Here is a 24,989-nt window from a genome sequence, read left to right as displayed (position 1 = left end):
AATACAAATTATTAACTTATATATTGTGTCCATCTTTATGATATAATGGTGGGGTCAAAAGTGAAATTGGAAACCAATTCGGAAGAGTACTGTGATGTGACTGTGGCTCAGTGGTTAGCATACCTGTCTTCCAGTCAGAGGATTTGTGGTTCAAGCCTCAGTTCTGCTAGTCCATGTTGTGTCCAGTTTTATAAAAACAAGAACTTTTTCAGTGCTGGGCTTTTTGAGACCATTTCGCCTGCTTTATAAAATACCCTTTCACAGACACAGATGAAGCTGGGTACAGAGAGGAAGGAAATCCATTGAGTTTCGCTGCCCCTTATATTTAAAATCGCACGGCAAACCCACAAATCATTTTCTGAATCAGTCACGTGGTACGGCCGGCTCGCGAGGCTTCGAACGTCACCACATACGTCATCGACACAAGCCTCGATACGCACTTCACCAAAATCTACCTGGATTACTCGACACGCGCCTCGACACGAAAGGACACAGCACTACTTACAACACATCCAAGAACATGTATTCAGACAGATAATAATTCATCTTCTCTGCTCTGATGAGCTCTTGTGTTTTTACCATGATGTCTGAGTGTTGTGTTCATGAGCACTGAAAGCCACTGGCGGGCCGTGGATTTGGTACCTATGCCTGCTGTTTAACAGCTGATCGCGGCATGAGACCCCTCAACAAAAACACAGCTACGACGCATAATACCATTTGAGAATAGAGACGACACGAGCTGCACAGCTCATTCATAAATGGATGATAGTAATGATACACTATAATATACATTGTCTTAGTCCTCAATAGATAGTGAAAGATAACACTGATAGAATACAGAAATCATAATGAAAGCCCCCCAAAAAAACGATGTTCTTTACAGGTTTGTTTTTAGGTTTTTATTTAAATTCTTTGGAAAATAGTCTACAATTATGCATATAAAAAAATTAACATACTAGCAAGATAATCTTTGCATATGAACAGCATTTTACCAGTCACGTGACTAGTAGTCTCATTTAGCCACTTGTACGGTGGCCCCAAGGGTCAAAACAACATTTCAGAAAATACAAAGACAACAAGGAAAAGGTACGTATTGGAAAATGATTCCTGGTCTCTGATTGGACGCAAGCTGTCGGAGGTCTCGTGGCACGTTGCTGCCTCACAGGTCTGGAGGATAAGATACTATAAAAGATTATTCATCCAGAGGAACATCACTGAGGATGAAGGAGTTGTATCTTATCCCCCCCGACTGAGAGGCAGCAATGGCCCACAAGGCGTCCGGTCTGCAGGAAATCCAAAAGAGGAGGAAGTACTTCTGCTGACTGGCAGGGAACGCAGCAGCAACGAGGAATCATCGTCCAATGAGTCCCCCTTAATGTTTTCTTTTCTGAAATGTTGTAGTGTTTTCTGAAGTTCAAAAACATCCATTGACTCCGAGACAAGGGAGCTGGAAGTGCAAAAGTCCAAACTCCTTTCTTCAGGATGTCTCCTCTTCACAGAGCTAGGACACCAGCAGCTGGAGGAGGAGCTAGGACACCAGCAGCTGGAGGAGGAGCTAGGACACCAGCAGCTGGAGGAGGAGCTAGGACACCAGCAGCTGGAGGAGGAGCTAGGACACCAGCAGCTGGAGGAGGAGCTAGGACACCAGCAGCTGGAGGAGGAGCTAGGACACCAGCAGCTGGAGGAGGAGCTAGGACACCAGCAGCTGGAGCAGCCGGGCCACCACCCCAACATGTAGGCTGTTTCCCAGAACTCTGTACTGCTGCTTGGTGCTGACCTGCTCCGGGAAGGCTGCAAAACATTCAAATCACAGGACGTTAAGTTGGTTACGTATTCCATCCAATAATATAACAACGGTTTTACATCACATTGCAACTAAAATTTGGAAAAAAGAGTAATATAAATGTTTGTCTCCGTCTAAAAAGCTTGAACCTGTGGACGCTGGAGGGAAGTAGCTATGAGAAATACTTTCCTTTCATACTCTAAGCTGTACAAGCTTCATGTGCCAGTTATTAACCATCATTTACACCCATTTAAAATGTTTTACACAGAAAACAAACCGTATCAAAACCACAGACATGCCGAACAGACTCACAGAAGCTTTGGGGGAAGCCCATGAGGTTGGCCACTTCTCTGGGGGTAAAATAACGCAACTTGAGTTTCAACAGCTTCTGGAGTTTCTCCTCTTCAGAGACCTGGTCCAGACCTCTGAACACATTCTCCACCTGCAGAGCACACAAAGCAACACACAGCTCAACGAGGACAGGAAGCCATCATTCTGATGCTCAGAAGGAACTGGTGGAGCTGGGGTGTGACCTCAGAGCTTCTCCACAGTTCCCGTTTCATGAATGGATGACGACAGTAACAGATGAATACAATAAAGCAAAGCATGTTGACCAGGGCTATAATACAAGATTTGTGGAACAGTAGTTTGATCTAAAATAAGATGATCTTCTGTACTGTGACTGAAGATACGGTGACGTTCATCAATTCGGATTCAGCGGTGCAGTAATTCTTTCATTGTGAATCAGCTTTTATTATGAAGAAATACATACAGTGACACCTGGCCTTAACCTATACATATAAATGCCTCTTTAAAACAGATTGGCAGGTCAACTTTCTGTATAGATGACACTGGCTGTTGAAATGAACTCTTTCCTTTATCACTACAGTTAATACCAGTAATGACAAAGTGAAAAATGTTTTTTACACATTTGTGCAAATGTATAAAATAAAGAAAACCTGATAGTCTTTGATATGTTTTTTTTCCCCTTTTCTTAATCTGGAGAAGGTACACGCCTCTTTACAGCTCTAGGTCTCACTGCTGAACATCCAGTTTGATATTGATATATTCTTACAAGCCCACGTTCAACCAGTAATGGTCAATGCAAAGCACCTCTTGAATGGTAATGCTGGTTCTTTATGGTGAATCATGTTATCTAAGAGGAAGACCAAACAAGGGAATTGTTGTGCCTCGTAAATGGTAGGCTTGTGAGTGAGTTTGTCCTTGAACACTCATTCACTCCTAATTCTTCCGTTCATGGAGTCCTAACAGTGACCATGTCGCCTCATGTAGCATTGGAGTCCCGCTGGAGTCTGAGCTGAAGGAGTTTCTAGTGAACCGGCATGATTTCATCTGAACTCAGGACTCATCCTAGAGATGGTCATCCAGCCAGGCAGCAATCTGGGGAGAAGAGCCTGATGGTCACTCTGGCCGAGCTCCAGATGCAGAGATGGTGAGACTTCCAAGACAACCATCACTGCAACAGTGCGGACACACAATGCTCTGGTCTAATGAAGCCAAGATGACATGTTTGTCTCAATTCTAAGTGTCAAGTCTGGAGGAAACCAGGATATCCTCCCAATGGTGAAGCACTCTGTGGGGGGCTCAGCAGCAGGGACTGGTGGACGGTCTGGATTGAGGGGAAGCTGAACCGTGCACAGATATCCTGAAGGACAACCTGGTCCAGGGCGCTCAGGAGCTGGAGACTGGGCCCTCAGACTTGGTCGGAGGTTCACCTAATAACCTGACGATGACTCAACGCACACAGCCAACACAACGTATGCGTGGCTTAGGGACAACTCTGTGCCTGTCCTTGCATGGCCCATTGCAGGGCCCATTGCAGGGCCCATGCTTTAACACAATCAAACATCTCTGGAGAAATGGCCCTCCACCGACGGCCCCGTCCAACCGGACCAAGCTCAACAGGATCTGCAGACAAGAAAGGCAGAAAGTCCCCAAACCGAGGTGTGCAAAGCTCGTCGTGGCAAGAAGACTCACGGCTGTGATCGCTGCCAACGCTGATTCAACTGGGTACGCGGGTTTTGAATAATTTTGCAGTAAAATCCTATTTTCACTTTGTCATTATGAAGTATTCACTACAGATTATGTGAATGAAGAAACATGAAGAGGTGTGAGGACTTCTTGAATGTGCTGTAGATTGAACAGGTGCATATTAATCTGAAAATTGGCTCCAAAAAACCAGCTGCTCAGAGAGGTTGTCCTTTGACCACAAGAGGTCCTTGAGCCAGACCCTGAACCCCAGGTTGGTCCCTCTGCTGCTGAGACTTAGCATGGGTTAAATGCAGAGGTCCAATGTTATTTGTGTATAAGTTTAAGTTTAGTCAAACCCAAGCAGTCCTTTCCACAGTAGTAAACTGTCTTCAACCTCACTGCTGGGAAGCCTCCGGGACATTTAAAGCAATTGTTCAAACACAATTATTGTATTCATTTTGAAATGCCAATGGAGGATCTAAGCAAGTCTAGTTATTTTTTTACAACTACTATATTTTTATAACTTCTGGACAAGTCTGCATCAAGAGAGTAATACCTGTATTCAGTGAAATCCAAACCCACCTCTGTTTCCGGGCAGCACTGCAGCACTGAGCCGGTTCCCTCCACATAGCGGCCATAGCTATGGATGAAACACAATCAGATAGCAGCACTACTAAGTGATGGTTTTAACAGAGTTCAACAACAAAAAGGACAGACGATAGAGACTCCATCAACTAGTTTCTCAAACACACTCAGATTACAGGTAGACCCAACCCAGGACCGGTCCACATTACACTCAGTCTAACTGGGTCATGTTCAACTGGTCTGTGTCTAATACCCAAGTGTATAGCAGCAGACTGATAGACAAACAACTCTGATCACATGGTACGTCATTATCTCTGCCAGACTCTGGTAGTCTGGTTAAAGGAGGTTAGCTCCAAAGATAGCTACAGCTCCGGCACTAAAGGTTGACTGACCTTCAAGATGGACCAGCTATCCTCCTTTCAAGCTAAGCTATTGACAAACTAGCTAGAGTGCTAGGTTCTACAAAGGATCCAACCGAAACAAGCCTCTCTTTTTCATTGAAAGCAACCAGCAAATTACAAATCAACACGCATCGCTTCAGGTCTTTCTCTAGGCCCCTCCCCCCAATAATCATAAACATAAACAAAGAGCATGGCTATTTCCAGCTGGAGGAAGACTCTGGTGACGGCAGAGCACAGGCGCCAGACGCTGAAGGGCAGGTAGCTCGTCATCATCACTCATCACAGTCGACAGGCACAGATACTGGATGTCTTTATTTACCTGAGCATTGATTCATTGATGGTTGTCGGGATGTAATGAACATTTTAACAAATATAACAAATGTGTTTTTGAAGCAGACTACCAACTCTACCTTTAGGTGATGAGCGCTCTTTAAATGTTTCTTTAAACTGTTAAATGGTTGATTATTAATATCCAAGTATTGGCCACTTGTACTTGGCATGAAGCCGTGGTATTGCTGCCTCCCTACCATTCATCATTTCATTCCTGTGCAGAAAGCTATTGAGAGCAGTGAAGCTGGTGAGTGAGAGGAAGAGGACTCACCCTTTAGTGAAGCACACGGACCTCCGGCATGTGGGCTGAACGATGTCCAGCAGCAGAGCGTATCGCAGCAGGGTTATGGGAGGAAGAAGAAAGGGTTCCATCTTCACTTCCTGCTGCAGGAAGTCTTGGATTTGCCTGACAGACAGATCGTTGTTCTGACGCCTCTTCCTCTGGGCGTCCACGGCTGTCTCTTGTTTGTATAGCACACGGCCGCCCTCCAGGTCCTCCTCCAGGTGCTCCTCCAGGTGCTCCTCCAGGTGCTCCTCCAGGTGCTCCTCCAGGTGCTCCTCCAGGTGCTCCGGCTGGCCGGTGGCTGGACGTAGAGGCCTGGAGACCGTGTGCTGCTCAGGAGACTCACTCTCAGCAGGAAGTGGGAAGGCGTCCAACACCTAGGATCACAAACTGGATCAGAGGCCTCAGAGAAACACCTCTATACTGTGAGGTCCAACATAATCAAATACCAACCAAACATGGGTCAGTTCACTCAAATAAGGACACTTTCTTTGGTGCTAATAGTTTAGAGAGAAGCCTGCTTATTATCCAGAGGAACTGCTGACAATATTTGGTGTTTTATTTGATATTATTTTATAGATTTGACGTTTGTTAACAATCCGACTCTTGTAGTATATCTACTTACTCTGCTGATTGGTGCGTGTTCTTATGTTGATTATTGCCTTGTCAATAACTAAAAAGCCAGTATACTGCTTTGTAGACAGAATGCTGAGAACTACATTCACACGACTGGGTGAGGTTCTCTTCTTTTTACAGCCATGGTGGATGAAGAGCAGCACGCGTGTCCCTGTTGGGTCATTGCTGTCTCTGAATACTGTTTGTTGTTAATAGAAAATGTACAGAAATAAGATATGTCATGTTGTTTGCACATAATTAGCATAGTTTTCCTCGAAAATGTCATACCCAAACTAAAAAGGGTGTATCTCTGCAACCACTAGGGCTATTTGAATAATATGAAAAGGTTTTAGGTCCGCCTATAAAAAGAAAATCACTTTGAGGATGATTATTTCTTTTAAATGATGCAGCTGTAAGATCCAACTCTAACCCAAATCATAGCTCAATATGTGAACATTCTCTAACCCAAATCATAGCTCAATATGTGAACATTCTCTAACCCAAATCATAGCTCAATATGTGAACATTCTCTCTGCAAAGGTTGACTTTGACAAAGTGAAGCAGAACAAAGTTAGAGAGGGTTTAGAACAGAGAACATTCAGGCGAGGTCTCATTGGGGCCCAATAGCCCCTTGGCTATTTGAATGTTCTCATGTACCAAACCATATATTTGACTTGTATATTAGTTATGGTGACGATATGTCAGTATGTCGGCGCCGTAACTGTTAGAGTAAGAATTATGGCCAATGAGCCAAGAAGATACCCAGTTAACTGATGAAGCTTCATATTAGTTCCACCTGAAGTTAAGAGTTAATTTAGGAGCACGAGGTCCCACATAGATCCAAACCGCTCAGGAAGAGAAGAGGAACCTTCACACGGCCGAGGAGCCTTTGCATGTGGACATGGTTATAGGAGGGCGCTGCTAGATATATAAAACATGCTGGATGGTTATATCTATTTTACGGCTGGGAATATTTACCAGCCACTTTTGAAATGTGTTCAGTTAGCCATCAACTTGTAATGTTGCTCTGTCCATCGGCTCAGAGTCGGTCTGTTTGGTTGTCTTAATATAACTTCTTTCTCTCTATAGGGAATTCATGTAACAAAATAAATAAACTAAAGATTGGAAGAATATGCAATATTACCAGCTCCAGCTTTGGTTGACACTGAGCGAGCACAACCATGTTTCTTAACACATTTCATGCCAGGATTCAGGTCAGCAAGCCTCACCTTTGAACTCCAGGTGCTTTCGTTTTCTGTTGAAAGTTTAGCAACCAGGAAATAACGCAGTCTGGAGTTTGGGATCCCAACCTGGATTTATGAATAGAACGGTGAAATGATACAACTTATAGGGCAGACGTGTTTCATGAAACTAATCATATTAACTGTCTTCCTTACACTTGTGGGCGAGACCATGATCTCCTGGTAAGTGTATCCGCATTCCATGAGAGTCTTCACCAAGCGCTCCCTAGAGAATATGAGACCAGAGTCACAGAGAAGAAACACAACAACCCAGTCATGAATTACATGTTACTATGTTGTGCATGTTGCTAGTGTGCATGTTGCTAGTGTGCATGTCACTAGTGTGCATGTCGCTAGTGTGCATGTCACTAGTGTGCATGTTACTAGTGTGCATGTCACTAGTGTACATGTCACTAGTGTGCATGTCACTAGTGTGCATGTCACTAGTGTGCATGTTACTAGTGTGCATGTCACTAGTGTACATGTCACTAGTGTGCATGTTACTAGTGTGCATGTCACTAGTGTACATGTCACTAGTGTGCATGTCACTAATGTGCATGTCACTAGTGTACATGTTACTAGTGTGCATGTCACTAATGTGCATGTCGCTAGTGTGCATGTCGCTAGTGTGCATGTCGCTAGTGTGCATGCCACTAGTGTGCATGTTACTAGTGTGCATGCCGCTAGTGTACATGTCGCTAGTGTGCATGTCGCTAGTGTGCATGTCGCTAGTGTACATGTCGCTAGTGTGCATGTCGCTAGTGTGCATGTTACTAGTGTACATGTTAGTTGCTAGTGTGCATGTTGCTAGTGTACATGTTACTAGTGTACATGTCACTAGTGTACATGTCACTAATGTGCATATTACTAGTGTGCATGTTACTAGTGTACATGTTAGTTACTAGTGTGCATGTTACTAGTGTGCATGTTGCTAGTGTACATGTCACTAATGTGCATGTTACTAGTGTGCATGTTACTAGTGTACATGTTACTAGTGTACATGTTACTAGTGTACATGTTACTAGTGTACATGTTACTAGTGTACATGTTAGTTGCTAGTGTGCATGTTACTAGTGTGCATGTTACTAGTGTGCATGTTACTAGTGTACATGTTACTAGTGTACATGTTAGTTACTAGTGTGCATGTTGCTAGTGTACATGTCACTAATGTGCATGTTGCTAGTGTGCATGTTACTAGTGTGCATGTCACTAGTGTACATGTCACTAATGTGCATGTTACTAGTGTGCACGTTACTAGTGTGCATGTTACTAGTGTACATGTTAGTTACTAGTGTGCATGTTACTAGTGTGCATGTTGCTAGTGTACATGTTACTAGTGTACATGTTACTAGTGTGCATGTTGCTAGTGTACATGTTAGTTGCTAGTGTGCATGTCGCTAGTGTGCATGTCGCTAGTGTGCATGTCGCTAGTGTGCATGTTACTAGTGTGCATGTCACTAGTGTACATGTCACTAATGTGCATGTTACTAGTGTGCACGTTACTAGTGTGCATGTTACTAGTGTACATGTTAGTTACTAGTGTGCATGTTACTAGTGTGCATGTTGCTAGTGTACATGTTACTAGTGTGCATGTTACTAGTGTGCATGTTACTAGTGTGCATGTTAGTTACTAGTGTGCATGTCGCTAGTGTGCATGTTACTAGTGTGCATGTCGCTAGTGTGCATGTCGTTAGTGTGCATGTCGCTAGTGTGCATGTCGCTAGTGTACATGTCGCTAGTGTACATGTCGCTAGTGTACATGTTACTAGTGTGCATGTCGCTAGTGTGCATGTCACACTAGACATGCACACTAGTGAGCATGTCACTACTATACATGTTAGTTACTAGTGTGCATGTTACTAGTGTGCATGTTAGTTACTAGTGTGCATGTTACTAGTGTGCATGTTACTAGTGTGCATGTTACTAGTGTGCATGTCACTAATGTGCATGTCACTAGTGTGCATGTTACTAGTGTGCATGTCACTAGTGTACATGTCACTAGTGTGCATGTCGCTAGTGTGCATGTCGCTAGTGTGCATGTCACTAATGTGCATGTCACTAGTGTGCATGTTACTAGTGTGCATGTCACTAGTGTACATGTCACTAGTGTGCATGTCACTAGTGTACATGTCACTAGTGTACATGTCACTAGTGTACATGTCACTAGTGTGCATGTCGCTAGTGTGCATGTCACTAATGTACATGTCACTAGTGTGCATGTTACTAGTGTGCATGTCACTAGTGTGCATGTCACTAGTGTACATGCCACTAGTGTGCATGCCACTAGTGTGCATGCCGCTAGTGTGCATGCCACTAGTGTGCATGTTACTAGTGTGCATGCCGCTAGTGTACATGTCGCTAGTGTGCATGTCGCTAGTGTGCATGTCGCTAGTGTACATGTCGCTAGTGTGCATGTCGCTAGTGTGCATGTTACTAGTGTACATGTTAGTTGCTAGTGTGCATGTTGCTAGTGTACATGTTACTAGTGTACATGTCACTAGTGTACATGTCACTAATGTGCATATTACTAGTGTGCATGTTACTAGTGTACATGTTAGTTACTAGTGTGCATGTTACTAGTGTGCATGTTGCTAGTGTACATGTCACTAATGTGCATGTTACTAGTGTGCATGTTACTAGTGTACATGTTACTAGTGTACATGTTACTAGTGTACATGTTACTAGTGTACATGTTACTAGTGTACATGTTAGTTGGTAGTGTGCATGTTACTAGTGTGCATGTTACTAGTGTGCATGTTACTAGTGTACATGTTACTAGTGTACATGTTAGTTACTAGTGTGCATGTTGCTAGTGTACATGTCACTAATGTGCATGTTGCTAGTGTGCATGTTACTAGTGTGCATGTCACTAGTGTACATGTCACTAATGTGCATGTTACTAGTGTGCACGTTACTAGTGTGCATGTTACTAGTGTACATGTTAGTTACTAGTGTGCATGTTACTAGTGTGCATGTTGCTAGTGTACATGTTACTAGTGTACATGTTACTAGTGTGCATGTTGCTAGTGTACATGTTAGTTGCTAGTGTACATGTTAGTTGCTAGTGTGCATGTCACTAATGTGCATGTTGCTAGTGTGCATGTCACTAGTGTGCATGTCACTAGTGTACATGTCACTAATGTGCATGTTACTAGTGTGCACGTTACTAGTGTGCATGTTACTAGTGTACATGTTAGTTACTAGTGTGCATGTTACTAGTGTGCATGTTGCTAGTGTACATGTTACTAGTGTGCATGTTACTAGTGTGCATGTTACTAGTGTGCATGTTAGTTACTAGTGTGCATGTCGCTAGTGTGCATGTTACTAGTGTGCATGTCGCTAGTGTGCATGTCGTTAGTGTGCATGTCGCTAGTGTGCATGTCGCTAGTGTACATGTCGCTAGTGTACATGTCGCTAGTGTACATGTTACTAGTGTGCATGTCGCTAGTGTGCATGTCACACTAGACATGCACACTAGTGAGCATGTCACTACTATACATGTTAGTTACTAGTGTGCATGTTACTAGTGTGCATGTTAGTTACTAGTGTGCATGTTACTAGTGTGCATGTTACTAGTGTGCATGTTAGTTACTAGTGTGCATGTCACTAGTATACATGTTAGTTACTAGTGTGCATGTTACTAGTGTGCATGTTAGTTACTAGTGTGCATGTTACTAGTGTGCATGTTAGTTACTAGTGTGCATGATACTCGTGTGCATGTTACTAGTGTGCATGCTAGTTACTAGTGTACATGTTACTAGTGTGCATGCTAGTTACTAGTGTGCATGTTACTAGTGTGCATGTTACCTAGCAGAGGAGCTCTCGAAGCCCTTCACGTTCTCCAGCAGGATGAAGCGAGGCCGCCTGCACAGCCTGGTCACAAGCAGAGGAGACAGGATGGAGGTTACTGACAGACTAAGATAAGACCAAAGATAAGATAAGATGTCCACTCAGGCCTACAATAAGAGGGCATGTCAAGCTGTGAGTGGTCAAACAAACAAAAGTACGTTTGGAGGCTTATGGTGCAGCAAGTGGTCAAACATGAAGGTGGATATATAGAAATGCACCACAGCACACCTTCATGGAATTTAAAGTCAAAAATGTATTATTACACTTTTCTGGATTTCACCACTAGATGGCAGAAGGGTTCTTACAACAAAGGACCTGCTCGTGTTCTTCAGGTGAGGAAACTGTCCTCACCTCGTTTGCTCTCAGCTGGCTAAGTAAGTAATCATTATTTGTACTTTTTAAATAGATGATTAAATTTGCCCACATGGCTTTAGTGGGGTACTTTCACACAAACATATGGCGGATATATGGCATGTGATGCCATGGCTATTTATTCAAAGAAGTATTTTAAATGTAAATGACAGTCGTCAGGGCATAACACAAAGATCTGTTGACCTGCAGTTGAAAATGGTTTTAATTCAGGCTAAACTAAGGGCAACACAAAGAGGTGAAACACCTTGGGAGAAGATCTAGGATGTAGAGGAAGCTCTTGGTTCTGGGGTCAGCAATGTCACCCTGAAGTCCAATCCTGCACAAGAACCAAGAAGAAGAGTTTAGAGGAAAAACTATTGGAGATTGATAAAAGACATTAAATAGAGAGATTATAAACCAGTTCCTATGATGTCAGGGCATGTGGATGAGTGGCGTAAAGTGAAAAAGCTTGGACAGGACGGCCCAGTGTTTAATGCATGGGACACTTTCAGGTCTGGACTGGGACAAAAATTCGGCCCTGGACTTTTTGGTCCAGACTGACCCACCACGATCAGAACCGCAGATACTATGCCAACTCTGTCCCTTGATGTACTGTACATATAATCACACAAGCCCTTAATAACACTACTATACTGAAATGGGTCATTGTCTCCTTGTCTCTTATTTGATGTAATTTAATCTGAAAAGTTCCATAAATAAGTGTTCAAAAAAAAGAAAAGCATGGACAATAAACCATAAACACTGACAGAAAAAAATAGGTAAAGCATATTTGAACAAATTGGGGCTTAAAGAAAGTATATTGATACTTAAAACACTTTAACTCTGGTGACCTGATTTGTAATTATAAAAAATGTGAACAAGCAGATCTGCATGCTCAAACCACAGCACCATAAAATAGTGGTTAATTAATCAGGATAGTATATCATTTTCCAACACTTTAGAACTAGATTTATTCAAGTAAAGTTCATAGACAACGTTTCTGAACATTTAGTGAATGAGTGTTTATCCACAACATCAACATGTTAGCTAGCACACTCACCTGCTATCACCACCACCAATCTCCTCCTCCCCCTCCTGTATGTTGTAACTTGTTTTATTACATTATTTACTCTTATTGTGAAGAGCATGGAAACAGGAAGTGCTTTTACTTTGAAGGCAGAAAGTACAATGATACGTGCTTGTTGACGCTAATGTTGAATGTTACGTGTGGAAAATATATACATGTCGGGTGCAAGAGCGCGTTCTCAATGCTTTAACAGTTGTAATACTGCAGTTCACCAGTAGAGGGAGTCCGTTCATACAGACGTGTCTTGTCCTCATTAGAAGCTCCCCTTCATGTCACTGTGCCACCATGGCAGCGGGAGCCTCACTTTCACTGTCCGACGACACCTGAGAGGGACCCGCCGCGCCCGGAGCAGCCAAAGCCCCGGAGCCGGAGGCTACGCCACCGCCGCCGGCCCCGCAGCAGCAAACATGTTTATTATATTTCTGCTCTTAGCAGCATCAGTTGCGAGAGGTTTTTTTCTTCTTTTCCCTCAGTTTTTCTGCACCGCCTTTTCGTTTTTTCTCCATGTTTGCTTTCTCTTCTCTCTCACAGATTGCTAATGATGTGTCATTAGCTCATCATTAAAGGTGATTGGACGAGGGGGGTCTGCAAAATGCGTGGGCGGGACTACTGGGCCTGTCATAGGGCCACTGGGCCTCTTATGCGTCTTTACATACATACAAAAAAAAAAAAAAAAAAAAGGTCAGCCACTGCCGGCCCATTACTGACCGGCCCACCGGGAAAACTCCCGGTACTCCCTATGGCCAATCCACCCCTGGACACTTTGCACCAGAAGAAGTGGATCGTTTGCAGCTAGAGGCTAGAAATCCAAATGAGTCCACCCTTACAATCAATAGGGGCCATTTCTCTGGGACAGAGTCACAGTGGTATGCATTGGCTGGGAAGAGTAAACACCTTTAACAAAGCCACTCTGCTTCATTATTCCTCACTACTGAACTGTGCTAGAGGATGAAAGCATGAGCAGGCATTGACAACACATGTGATCAGAAGTGTGTGAGAGGGACACTGTCCATATGCAAGAAGGAACAGCCCAGTTATTAGTCTGCTCCTGTTCCAGGAAAGGGTTTCTCCACACAGCGATTACATTTATCTGTATTTACAGTCTTTTCCTGATCAGGTATTTAACAAATAGCCTCTATAATATTGTTACAGTTGTTTGCTTTTAAGACATTATGATTGAATAAAAAATATTGAAATATTAATCAGAAATGATTCGGTATATAAAATCGATCATTTAAAAAGATAAAAATAATAATCTTTAAATAAGTCGTTAAATTAATCCATTTATTGCGCAACCCTACGACATTGATTGTGTGGTCTCCCTCTTGGTCCTCATCACTGAGCCTGGGACTAAATATTATATTTCATATTCAACATTCAAGACCTACCTGGTGAAAGGCTGGCAAGGAGGGCTCATCAAAATCATGTCAAACGGTAACTTATTGAAGTCATCTAGAGTTATGCCCTAAAATAAAGATCAAAAACAAGACAGAAAACTATTGAAGGTTTCAAAAGTTATAACATTGCAAAGTTAAACATGAAGCCCCAAACATTGGAATGTTGTGAGTACATTTAAACCATGTTGCTCATCCCTCGGTCTTGTTCTTTGGGTTAGACCCCCCCCCCCTCGCTGCCACCCACCTCAATGGTCTTATTCCACAGGGTGGTGTCGGGGAAGTTGTGCTTGTAGACTTGATTGGCCGTTGTGTTGATATCGATGGCGGCCACTACCTGGGCAGGTATTCCACTCTCTGGAGGAAGACACAACAGATCAGACACTGTAATAGATCAATATTTTCGCTACAGATTCACGACTACATGACTGAATGTTCTGCAATGTCCATAAATACCTCGTTAGTCACTGTGGAATTGTAATAGTTTATTTTGTAGGAGTTGAACTTGGACATGAAAATGACATGTAATAAAGGAATGTTTAATGTGTACATTACAATGCATAGGAGGGATATGATAATTAATAAGGGATATTATGAGAATATTATGAAGGCATACAATCGGTAATTGTATGCATGAGAAGGTCACTGTATGTTTTGTATTACTGTATAATGATTCAGGTGTGAATGGATTTTAAAATGGAGGTAGAAACAAGATTTTTATTGCATGGGTTAGGATTGTGTGACTGTCTCTTTAAGGACTACTTTTTTCATCAAGTTGATCAGGAGGCGGAGTAAGACATTAAGACACCGGAAGTAGAAGAACTTTGGTTGCGCGGACTGTTTTGTGACTGAATCTACCTTCATTAGTCAGAGAAGAAGAATATCTCCGCCCCTGAGACAACTCACAGCCTACCGGGGGACGGGGAATGGATGAAGGTGCTGCATGGGGAAAGAATTAACCAATGAGAGAGTTTTAAGCTCTGCGACTGAAAGCTGTATATTAACCCACGCGCAAGACCGTAAGGCACCTCTCTTGAACGCGAAGGCGGCAGTAACTGCGTGGTGATCTGTGCATTGCTACGTTGTCTGTGAATTTGCTGAAATCAGAGGTCCTCGATCGAGTATTGTATTTGCTGATTGTCATCATCTTTTAATTATAAACACATTGAATTTTGGACTTCTCTTCGCAGGATCACCCAACGATCCTTGGATATTCTCACAATTGGTGACTAAAGACCACCACTGCCCACATAGTTACGCAGAAGATAACACATCAAACGTATTCAGCCTGTGCATATTATCTGCGATCATTATCAGATCTAACCACATTAATCATTTTCTATCCAGTATATCCTTATTATTGCACAGTTATACCGCTATGGCTTATGGGTAATCGTGTCTGCATCCCAGACTGAGGCTGTTTCTCAATCAGCGTTCTTCCCTGTACTCGTGTTCTCTGGACTCGTGAAACGTCATCAGTCGCGGCCCAAGTACTGTTCCAATTCAAAAGTCCGCTTCTCGCCAAGAACGGTGAAAATGCCCGAATGTGACTTGATCCGCCCATTTTACCCAGGATGCATCAGAGCAGACTTGAGCGTTCTTGAGAGAGCTAATATCCCAGAATGCATTTCGGACCAGCAAACGGGGAACAATGACGGATGAGAAAACTCATAACTGAAAGTTGACATTCTCTGAATTCTACCGTTGTTGAGTCACAAAATGTAATTTTAGCATGTTTTCAGGCGAGAAGCTAGTTGTTTAAGCATCAAATCTGTGGTCGCTTCCTCAAGAATCGGCCGACTTAAAAAGATACGCCGACGGGTTGAGGTCCTGCTCGCGGGACCGTGAGCCCCGCAGCACCGGGCCGTCAGCGCTCTGCTGCCCGCCGAGAGCAGCCGGATCTCGGCTGGACTTTTTGAAATGATCCGCTGGCTCCGATGTCTCCGTATCGATTAAACATGAGATATAATTCTGTTTCGAGGATTTAACAAGCAATCATTATTATTTATTCACATGCAATTTTATATATATATATATATATATATATATATATATATATATATATATATATATACACACAATGATATGTGTATGTCTGTGAAACCAGTACAAAAAGAGCAGGGTTGTCATATTTTGTTTGACTGTAAAAATACTTTACAGTGAAGAATCAGAGTAACCATGACAACAACAGCTGATGTGGTGACGTCATCAAGTCAGCTGCTGTTCCAATTGCAGAAAGACCGTCCTGCGTCCTCCTGTCTTTGAGAGTCTGGACTCCCAAGACCAGACTCCAAAAGTTCACAAGCCAAGACCTGTGTACTTGGTATTGAGAAACGGACTGACTCTCCTGGAGTCCACGGAGTCTGGTTGAGGCTCCGTGTGGCTCTGGTCTCATGTGGACTTGTCAGTCCTCAGGTTGTGTCTGTCATGTTGTGTCTGTCATGTTGTGTCTGTCGTGTTGTGTCTGTTGTGTTGCGTCTGTTGTGTTGCGTCTGTTGTGTTGCGTCTGTCATGTCGTGTCGTGCCTGTTGTGTCGTGTCTGTCATGTTGTCTCTGTCATGTCGTGTATGCCCTGTAGTGTATGTCGTGTTGTGTCTGTAATGTTGTGTCTGTAATGTTGTGTCTGTCAGGTCGTGTTCACTTCAACACAACGTGGTGGAGCGATGTGACTCCATCTCCAACCGGTTCAGTCACACAACGTGCTAAACTCCTACCCCGCTGTAGAGCTCACCCTGTACGGCGTAATGCATGATGCTACCCCGCTGTAGAGCTCACCCTGTACGGCGTAATGCATGATGCTACCCCGCTGTAGAGCTCACCCTGTACGGCGTAATGCATGATGCTACCCCGCTGTAGAGCTCACCCTGTACGGCGTAATGCATGCCTCCTATCCCGCTGTAGAGCTCGAGCACCCGAAGACCCTCCATGGCACCACGCTGCGGACAGCTGTTCTTCTTCGTGACGTGTCACGGAAGTTGTCACACAACGGCATGGCTCATTACCGCCACCATGTGGTAGGTTACGAGGTTACACGTTACACGGTTTGTTTGTGTCATCGTACGAGAGGGATGCGACACAGGAAACAGATGTAGACTGTAGCCCCGCTTTGCTTCACAGGAGCGAAACCATCAGTGTTGGGTGTGTGTTTCTGACAGTGTAACAAGAAGGGTCATCCATTCAAAACAAATCACATTCTTATTTTGGCCTTTTTTTGTTTTTAATAAGCCTTTATTGGAGTGTTTTGCAATACAAATAAAGTATCACAAGAGCAATACATAGGCTTTTGTGATTAAATTAGATTGATGAAACATTTAAATAATTAATTAAATAACGATACAAAATAGGGGAACTCTTATTTTGACACGGTGCTGTCTTTGGGAACTCTTATTTTGACACGGGGGTGTGGCTGAACGGCGAACCAACCGGAAGTATCCTATTATGGCTTGGAGGCTCTAACGTAAACTTCCGGTACGGGCGGCTGGTTGAAGTGAAGTCTTTCAGGAATTAAAGAACTAATATAGAGTTGTCCTTCCTCGTGTCTAAACGGTGAGACTCCGCCGTGTCAACATGGCGTCCTGGATGTTACTACCCTGACGACTGGACCAACTAGCTGACTAACTCCCTGTGCTTCTCTCTGGACAGGCGTTTCCTCCACAGACATGTCCAAGTCTCTGAAGAAGATAGTGGAGGAGAGTCGAGACAAGAACCTCCCGGAGGTGGAGATGTGCGACAGAGGCATTTCCAACATGCTGGACATCCCCGGGCTGTGTAAGAGAGCATCACACACCTCAGTTGCAATTCTAAATGTACCTCTATTCAAGGTGTTACGGTACGGGGGCCAGCTCAATTCCCCAATATTCAAACAGCTAGAAAAACAGATCCTTAGGTTTGTATATGAAAATTTTACTGCAGTACTGTTCAATGGGACCTCTGCTATGCCCATGTGCATGGCCTCTAAATATTACTGTACAGTTTTTGAGAAAAATGAATTCAAAGTCTGCTTGAATTTCATAATGATATTCACAATATCACAATATTCAAACAGCTATAAAAACAGATCCATAGACTTGTATATAAAAATTACACTGCAGTCTTGTTCAAGGGGACCTCTGCTATGTCCATGTGCAAATTTAAGCAGACTTTGAATTCAATTTTCTCAATAACTGTACAGTAATATTTGGAGGCCATGCACATGGACATAGCAGAGGTCCCCTTGAACAAGACTGCAGTGGAATATTTATATACAAACCTAAGGATCTGTTTTTATAGCTGTTTGAATATTGTGAAATTGAGCTGGCCCCCGTACCGTAACACCTTGAATAAAGGTGCATTTTGAATTGCAACTGAGGCTCACTCGGCGGATGTGGGCTCACTTGACCGCAGTCATCACACCACCGACCTGAAGCATGACAACCACCGACCTGAAGCATGACAACCACCGACCTGAAGCATGACAACCACCGACCTGAAGCATGACAACCACCGACCTGAAGCATGACAACCACCGACCTGAAGCATGACAACCACCGACCTGCATGCAGTATGAAGTGTAGTTTCTTTAGGCTATCTTAGGCTACTTTAGGCTAGCTTAGGTTACTTTCGGTTAGTTTAAGCTACTTTAGGCTAGCTTAGGCTACTTTAGGTTAGCTTAGGTTACTTTAGGTTAGCTTAGGTTACTTTAGGTGAGCTTAGGCTACTTTAGGCTAGCTTAGGCTACTTTAGGCTAATTTAGGTTAGCTTAGGCTACTTTAGGCTACTTTAAGTGAGAAAAAAAAGAAAGAAATTATCCTTTATTAATGCCCTTGGGGAAATTCTTCTCTGCATTTGGCCCATTTCTGAATGGGGGGCGGTGGGCAGCCCTTTTATTGTGAAGGGGAAAACGGAAGGAGAAGAGAGGAGGAGTTGTTGGAGTGAGTCAAGAATAAAGTGGTTGCCGTCTTATGCCAACTAACGGACCATCGTGTTGTTATTATTATTGCACAATGTAGCCGAGGGTTTATCTTGCGCCTTCACTGTGCAATAATAACAACAACACGATGGTCCGTTAGTTGGCATAAGACGGCAACCACTTTATTCTTGACTCACTCAACAACTCCTCTCTTCACAATAAAAACCCATACACAATATAATAGCTTACTTTAGGTTAGCTTTAGGCTAGCTTGGGTTAGTTTAGGCTAGCTTAGGTTAGTTTAGGCTAGCTTAGGTTACTTTAGGCTAGCTTAGGTTACTTTAGGCTAGCTTAGGTTAGTTTAGGCTACTTTAGTCTAGCTTAGGTTACTTTAGGCTAGTTTAGGCTAGCTTAGGTTACTTTAGGCTAGTTTAGGCTAGCTTAGGTTACTTTAGGTTAGCTTAGGCTAGTTTAGGTTAGTTTAGGCTAGCTTAGGTTACTTTAGGCTAGTTTAGGCTAGCTTAGCTTACTTTAGGTTAGCTTTAGGCTAGCTTGGGTTAGTTTAGGCTAGCTTAGGTTAGTTTAGGCTACTTTAGGCTAGCTTAGGTTACTTTAGGCTAGCTTAGGTTACTTTAGGCTAGTTTAGGCTAGCTTAGGTTACTTTAGGTTAGCTTTGGCTAGTTTAGGTTACTTTAGGCTAGCTTAGGTTACTTTAGATTAGCCTAGGCTTCAGTTCGTCTGACGATAACAATCTTCCATACAAACGTAATGACTCAGTTGCAATGACGTGACGTCTGCGGTGTAGAAAAGAAGAAATGTCAGTGACCTATTGATCAGTGTTCTCGCCTTATTATACCTATTTGTTATTATTTATATATAAATCCATGTTCCATCTGTCCACACAATCATACACACAAGCATGTGAGCCATATTAAATCACACTAAGTGTATGATGTTGTTTTTATAATTATGAGTGAAATTCTACTCGCATTCATCTACAATTTCAACATGAAGAAAAGTTTGATTAAAAACCAACCTATTTTTAGGCCTCTGCTCGAAAATGTCATACCCAAACTAAAAAAGGTATATCTCTGCAACCACTAGGGCTATTTGAATACTTTTGGTGTTATAATAAAATAGTATAATGTGAGATTTTGTTTAGATGTGTAAATATCAATCTATATGTTACTGGTCATTAGTAAATGAAGATAACCTACCTGTAGTCCACCCACAGGTGTGGCTACATGCTGCTGGACTGACTGGCAAGCTTCAAGATACAGTCAAAGAATATATTCCTGATATACACCATATATTATGTTACATTATGGAGTTACCAACCTAGGAAATCCTGTTATTACTTCAGTCATTTTATACCTTGAACAATAGATCAAACTTTACTGCCAGAATCCTATTCATGGAGCCTTAGTTCAGATGTTCTATCCCAGTGAGATGCAGTAAACAAACCGCTGCTGTGTTGACTTGATGTTCCGTGTCGTTTCAGTCACCCTGTCTAACATCACTCAGCTGGTCCTGAGCCACAACAAGCTCACAGGTAAGCTGTCCCTCCGTCTTCTGTTGCAGGTAGTACAACCATTTAGAGTATTGGGCAATTAAAACAGAACAAAACGGAGAGTTAAAATGAGCACATATTCAAGTCCTTCTCACAACCGGAATTGTATAGAGATCATTGTGAATTACTGCAAATGAAGGCACCATACCAGTGTTTTAGTTGCTTTTTTTGTTTTTACTGCAAATCATGTCTGTTACTTCACGACGAGCGTTCAAACATGTCAAAATAAAATCAATGTTGCTGTGGAAACCGGTTAGCAGTATGGATGTTAATTCAAGAGGAACTGCACACTTCATTTTTTTTAAATAATATCTAATAACACATTATTATCATTATAAACAAAGCAGATAGATGACATTCTGACAGTAAACAAACGGCATTAACCAGCATCACAGGTTAAAAGCAGATGGTTTTTAGTGCTGTTTTTACCGGTGGGGTCTGTGAGCCCGATCGCTCCTCATCCACACCAGCAGACGCTAGCTTTCCTTCACAGCTTTCTCCACCCTGAACTCCTTAGGGCAGTTTTTCTCGCCTGAAAATGGATAAGTTAATTTATAAATGAAAGAAAAACAAAGAAGAAGACCGTTGTTCAGACCTGGTAGCCTACCTAGCCTAGGAAGGGTTCTTCCTTTTTTCCCCGTGAAAGGGTTTTTCTATTTTTTGGGGGGGGAGTTGTTCCTGATCCAATGTGAGGTCCCGGGACAGGATGTTATGTGAACAGACTGTAAAGCCCTCTGAGGATAATTTGTGATTTTGGGCTGTACAAAATAAACTGAGTTGAACCTTCAGACTGTAGAAACCTCTTCCCGGGCCGGTCTACTGTCAAAGCGTCGCTTAGCATCATAGCTAGGCTAATGTTAGCAATAGCAGCCAGTGGCCAATCGGAGGCAGCGTAGGAGCAATTTTTCCTGCAAGGCATACTGGGTATGACCGATGGCAAATGCGCAGAACGAATGGAGCAGCTGGGACAGATGGGTACTGACACGTGGGCCGCATCCCAAGTCTCTTAATCGCATCCCCGTTACCCTCACCGGCGTCCTAGCCCCTCCCTCCAGGGATGCACAGAGAGATGCAAGGAAACCAAGTAAGGAGCGAGGAAACGAGGGAATATGTTTAAAGAGACATGTGACGCGATCACATCTGGATCCGCTGTCAGCCGGCTTTACCAGGAGAGACTTTTGATCACTGCATAAAGAGGCTAACAGTAGAGATTGTTACTGCAGAGGTCGTGTCTGTTGACATGCGGAGTGGAGTGGGTGTGGCTTCATCGCTCAGCCACTTTTTTATTTGTATTAAAGCGATGCAGTGGGTGGACTTGGGCTCAGACCTGGGAGTTACATCCTCATGCTTGTGTTTTATTACTGTCGACAATGTGAACAGTTGTTTGATTATCCGTTCATTAATGGACAACGGTAGAGGAACTGTGTTTTAGCATTTCTGGTATACATCATCATGTACTCTATCACATCCTGTAGTATCTGTGAGCAGAGCTGCGGCACGGTGCCGATGGTTTCACACCACGGTTACTGAGGCGTTTCTCATCTGTGTTGACTTGAGTTCACCCAGATGCAAGCAACGCCGTCACCGGCTGCTCTCCCTTTGACCCGCCCACTGGGGCTTAGCACTGGTGAATGAAAAAGACCACGTTTGGACCAGTGTGGAGTTACCTGGCTGGTTAAAGTATGTATGCGGTCAGGGCATATTTCATGGGACGGGGTGTTATGTTCTTTGAATGTTTGGCATTTGAAGACTGGTCAGGCAGAGAATGAGCAGGAACAGGGATGTTGACACCTGAGAGACAAACACAGTCTCAGAGCTGAGCTCAAGTCATAGTTCTGTGGTGATGGAAGAGCGCTGCATGGACCTCTGGATCCCAGCAGGTGGATCAGTGGTGTTCAGCACCAGCAGAGGTCACTGCAGACCACCACACATTCACAATGACCTGTGTTTTACACAAGTACATTCAAGTGTTTTAATCATTTCTGTGAAGGCTTATTCAAAAGGTGTACTATTAGGAATATAATGACATTGTTAGTTTGGTTATTTTGAAGCCACACTTGTTTTTCCTCCTATACGGGAAAGCAGAGTACGATTGTGATCATCAGTGAACTGAAGAAATGATCAGTCATGATTATCCATTAAAACTACAGGGATCCTCTCTTCACTACTTTTCACATCAATCTAATTAATAATACTTAAATTACCAGTCTTCTTTACAGGATGATGCTTTTGAGAAAGTAACAATATTGTCATTGTTATGAAGTTATGGGCTCAGTGTGTAACACTTCATCATCCACACTGGGAGGAAAAACTTCAGAGAAATGAAGTAATGCTGTTTCCTAATCTGCTGCTGGAGATGAACAGATTACACACGTCTCACACTGCCAGGTTATTTATAGCTCCCATCAGACAGACATGGTCATAGCATAATTGGTGAAGTTACGCACCTCAGGTCCTCAATGTATGCACAGGAGCTCCATCTGTCCCAAATATCACCGTAGTTTGATGTCTCATCCAGATCGATTTGACCCGACGTGTCAGACAGGGTGATGCTTTATGAAGGTCGTCAGTCTTCACGGTCCTCAGACCAACAGTACAACGTACAAGGTTTGTGTTGTCCTTGTACGACTGGGTAGAACGGTACAGGAAGAAAACCAGACAAAGCCCTGCATTGTGTATGGAGGTGAGTGAAGGAGTCTCCCAGCCGGAGAGGAGAAGCTGCAGGACTGCATGCGTTTCTTCCTCCAACACGGCAACATGCAAGCTGTAATGCAGAGGATCCCCAGCTCACACGACACAGCAGAGCAGAGGAGCCCGTATGGAATCAATATCATGTGTTGTACGGCCGCCTTATGAACACTGTCCACCTGGCCAGAGCTTTTGCTGCAGTGATGGAGCTCTGGCAGCGGCCCACAGGGACGGACAGATAAATTAAATGGATGACGTCCTCCTGAACCAGGGGGCTCTAGAACCAGACCGTCCTCATGAACCAGGGGGCTCTAGAACCAGACCGTCCTCCTGAACCAGGGGGCTCTAGAACCAGACCGTCCTCCTGAACCGGGGTCTCTAGAACCAGACCGTCCTCCTGAACCGGGGGGCTCTAGAACCAGACCGTCCTCCTGAACCACACAGACTGTTGGATGTGCCGACATGCAGCCATTACATGTCTGTAACTGTGTAGATGAACGTTCATTTAAAAAGACAATGTAGAAAGAACAGGACCTGCTGACTGGTTTAGTGTGTAAATACCAGCAGGACAGCACTTTGCTGCACCGTATCACGTTACCATGACAACCTCGTAGTATGGTGTATACGATATGTGTTTTATACCTATTGCTTCCTGGCGTCTTCCAGGCTCAAGATGAGGTCATTCAGATGTTCTGTTTCCTCCGTTTGGTCAGAGTGAGACGTTGATAATAAAAGGTTGAGTTTCATGTTCCATCTTTAATATTTAATGTGAGTACATGTAATGTTCCAGGCTGGACACTGTTAGTTTACACCTTCACGCCCCCATGCTTCCACTGGTGTTTAACAGCACATTACTATGAATTGTGGGTAATTCCCTTGGGCAACGTGTGCAGCGATGTGGTCTTATGGAAAGAGTCCATAAAGGACTCCACATGTCTGCCAGTCCTCAAGCACAGCACTAAAGCTTTGAGTGTGGAGGTCGGGATCAGGCCTGACGTGCTGCCGAAGGGGGGGGGGGTGTAGGTGTGTGTCAAGGTGTGTGTGTGTGTGTGTGAAGGTGTATAAGTGTGTGTGTGTGTGTGTGAAGGTGTATAAGTGTGTGTGTGAATGGGATTGTGTTGCTTTGCCGGTGAGGAAGCTCCAGCTGATGCTGTAAAGTGGCCTTCTGTCATCTAATGAGCTCTTTCACCGTTCATCCCTAATTGACTGGTTAAATATAGTATTGTTATTACAATTGGCCCAGAATAACTCGGCAGCCTGTGTGTGTAAAGAAGGACATGACTGAAGAGGTCTCACCTTCACATGTCTGAACCTACAGGAGCAGCTGATGAGCTGTTCATTACATATGGATTTAAATGGCAGTTCTTTGACAAGGTTATATTGACATGCAGCTCCTATAAGTGTAACTTACTGACTCCATTATTAAAAGATATAAACACACCAACTACACACCAGATCTTCCACATGAAGAGAAAGGAGCACAAGCCTCTGGGCTCAGAGCAGTGGACGTGTCTCTCGGCTGTCAGCTTTACAACAGCCCTGTCTCCCTGGGGAGGGGCGGGGCTTGTTGTTGAGCGGCTGTCAATCAGGGCAGAGCCCTGGTTCATATTTATACCACCATGTGTATACCATATGTATACCACCATGTATACCATCATGTGTATACCACCATATGTATACCACCATGTATACCGTGTGTATACCACCATGTGTATACCACCATGTGTATACCACCATGTGTATACCACCATATGTATACCACCATATGTATACCACCATGTGTATACCACCATGTGTATACCATGTGTATCCCGCCATGTGTATACCATGTGTACACCATATTTATACCACCATGTGTATACCATATGTATACCACCATGTATACCACCATGTATACCACCATGTGTATACTATATGTATACCACCATGTGT

General features: G+C 43.5%; 2 protein-coding genes across 2 annotated transcripts in view; one reads left to right on the top strand and one right to left on the bottom strand.

Moving 5' to 3' along the window:
- Positions 1-897: 897 nt before the first annotated feature.
- trdmt1 (tRNA aspartic acid methyltransferase 1) lies at positions 898-16,841 on the bottom strand. Its single transcript, XM_079234478.1, has 11 exons — positions 16,775-16,841; positions 14,159-14,268; positions 13,906-13,982; positions 11,696-11,767; positions 11,038-11,103; positions 7,387-7,456; positions 7,219-7,299; positions 5,363-5,751; positions 4,358-4,415; positions 2,096-2,225; positions 898-1,791 (listed from the first exon to the last, which is right to left on the bottom strand). The coding sequence occupies exons 1-11, from the start codon at positions 16,836-16,838 to the stop codon at positions 1,691-1,693; spliced, it is 1,218 nt and encodes a 405-aa protein (XP_079090604.1). The 5' UTR covers positions 16,839-16,841; the 3' UTR covers positions 898-1,690.
- A 558-nt stretch (positions 16,842-17,399) lies between these two features.
- The window catches only part of rsu1 (Ras suppressor protein 1), a 30,795-nt gene continuing 23,205 nt past the window's right edge, over positions 17,400-24,989 (top strand). The window contains exons 1-3 of the mRNA XM_079233907.1: positions 17,400-17,457; positions 17,554-17,679; positions 20,301-20,351. Of these exons, the coding sequence (XP_079090033.1) occupies positions 17,571-17,679; positions 20,301-20,351 (160 nt within the window). The 5' untranslated portion in view covers positions 17,400-17,457; positions 17,554-17,570. The remainder of the gene's footprint in view (positions 17,458-17,553; positions 17,680-20,300; positions 20,352-24,989) is intronic.

This window comes from Taurulus bubalis, assembly GCF_910589615.1.
Source record: "Taurulus bubalis genome assembly, chromosome: 18".
Lineage (NCBI taxonomy): Eukaryota > Metazoa > Chordata > Actinopteri > Perciformes > Cottidae > Taurulus > Taurulus bubalis.
This window is presented reverse-complemented; position numbering and strand designations above follow the sequence as displayed.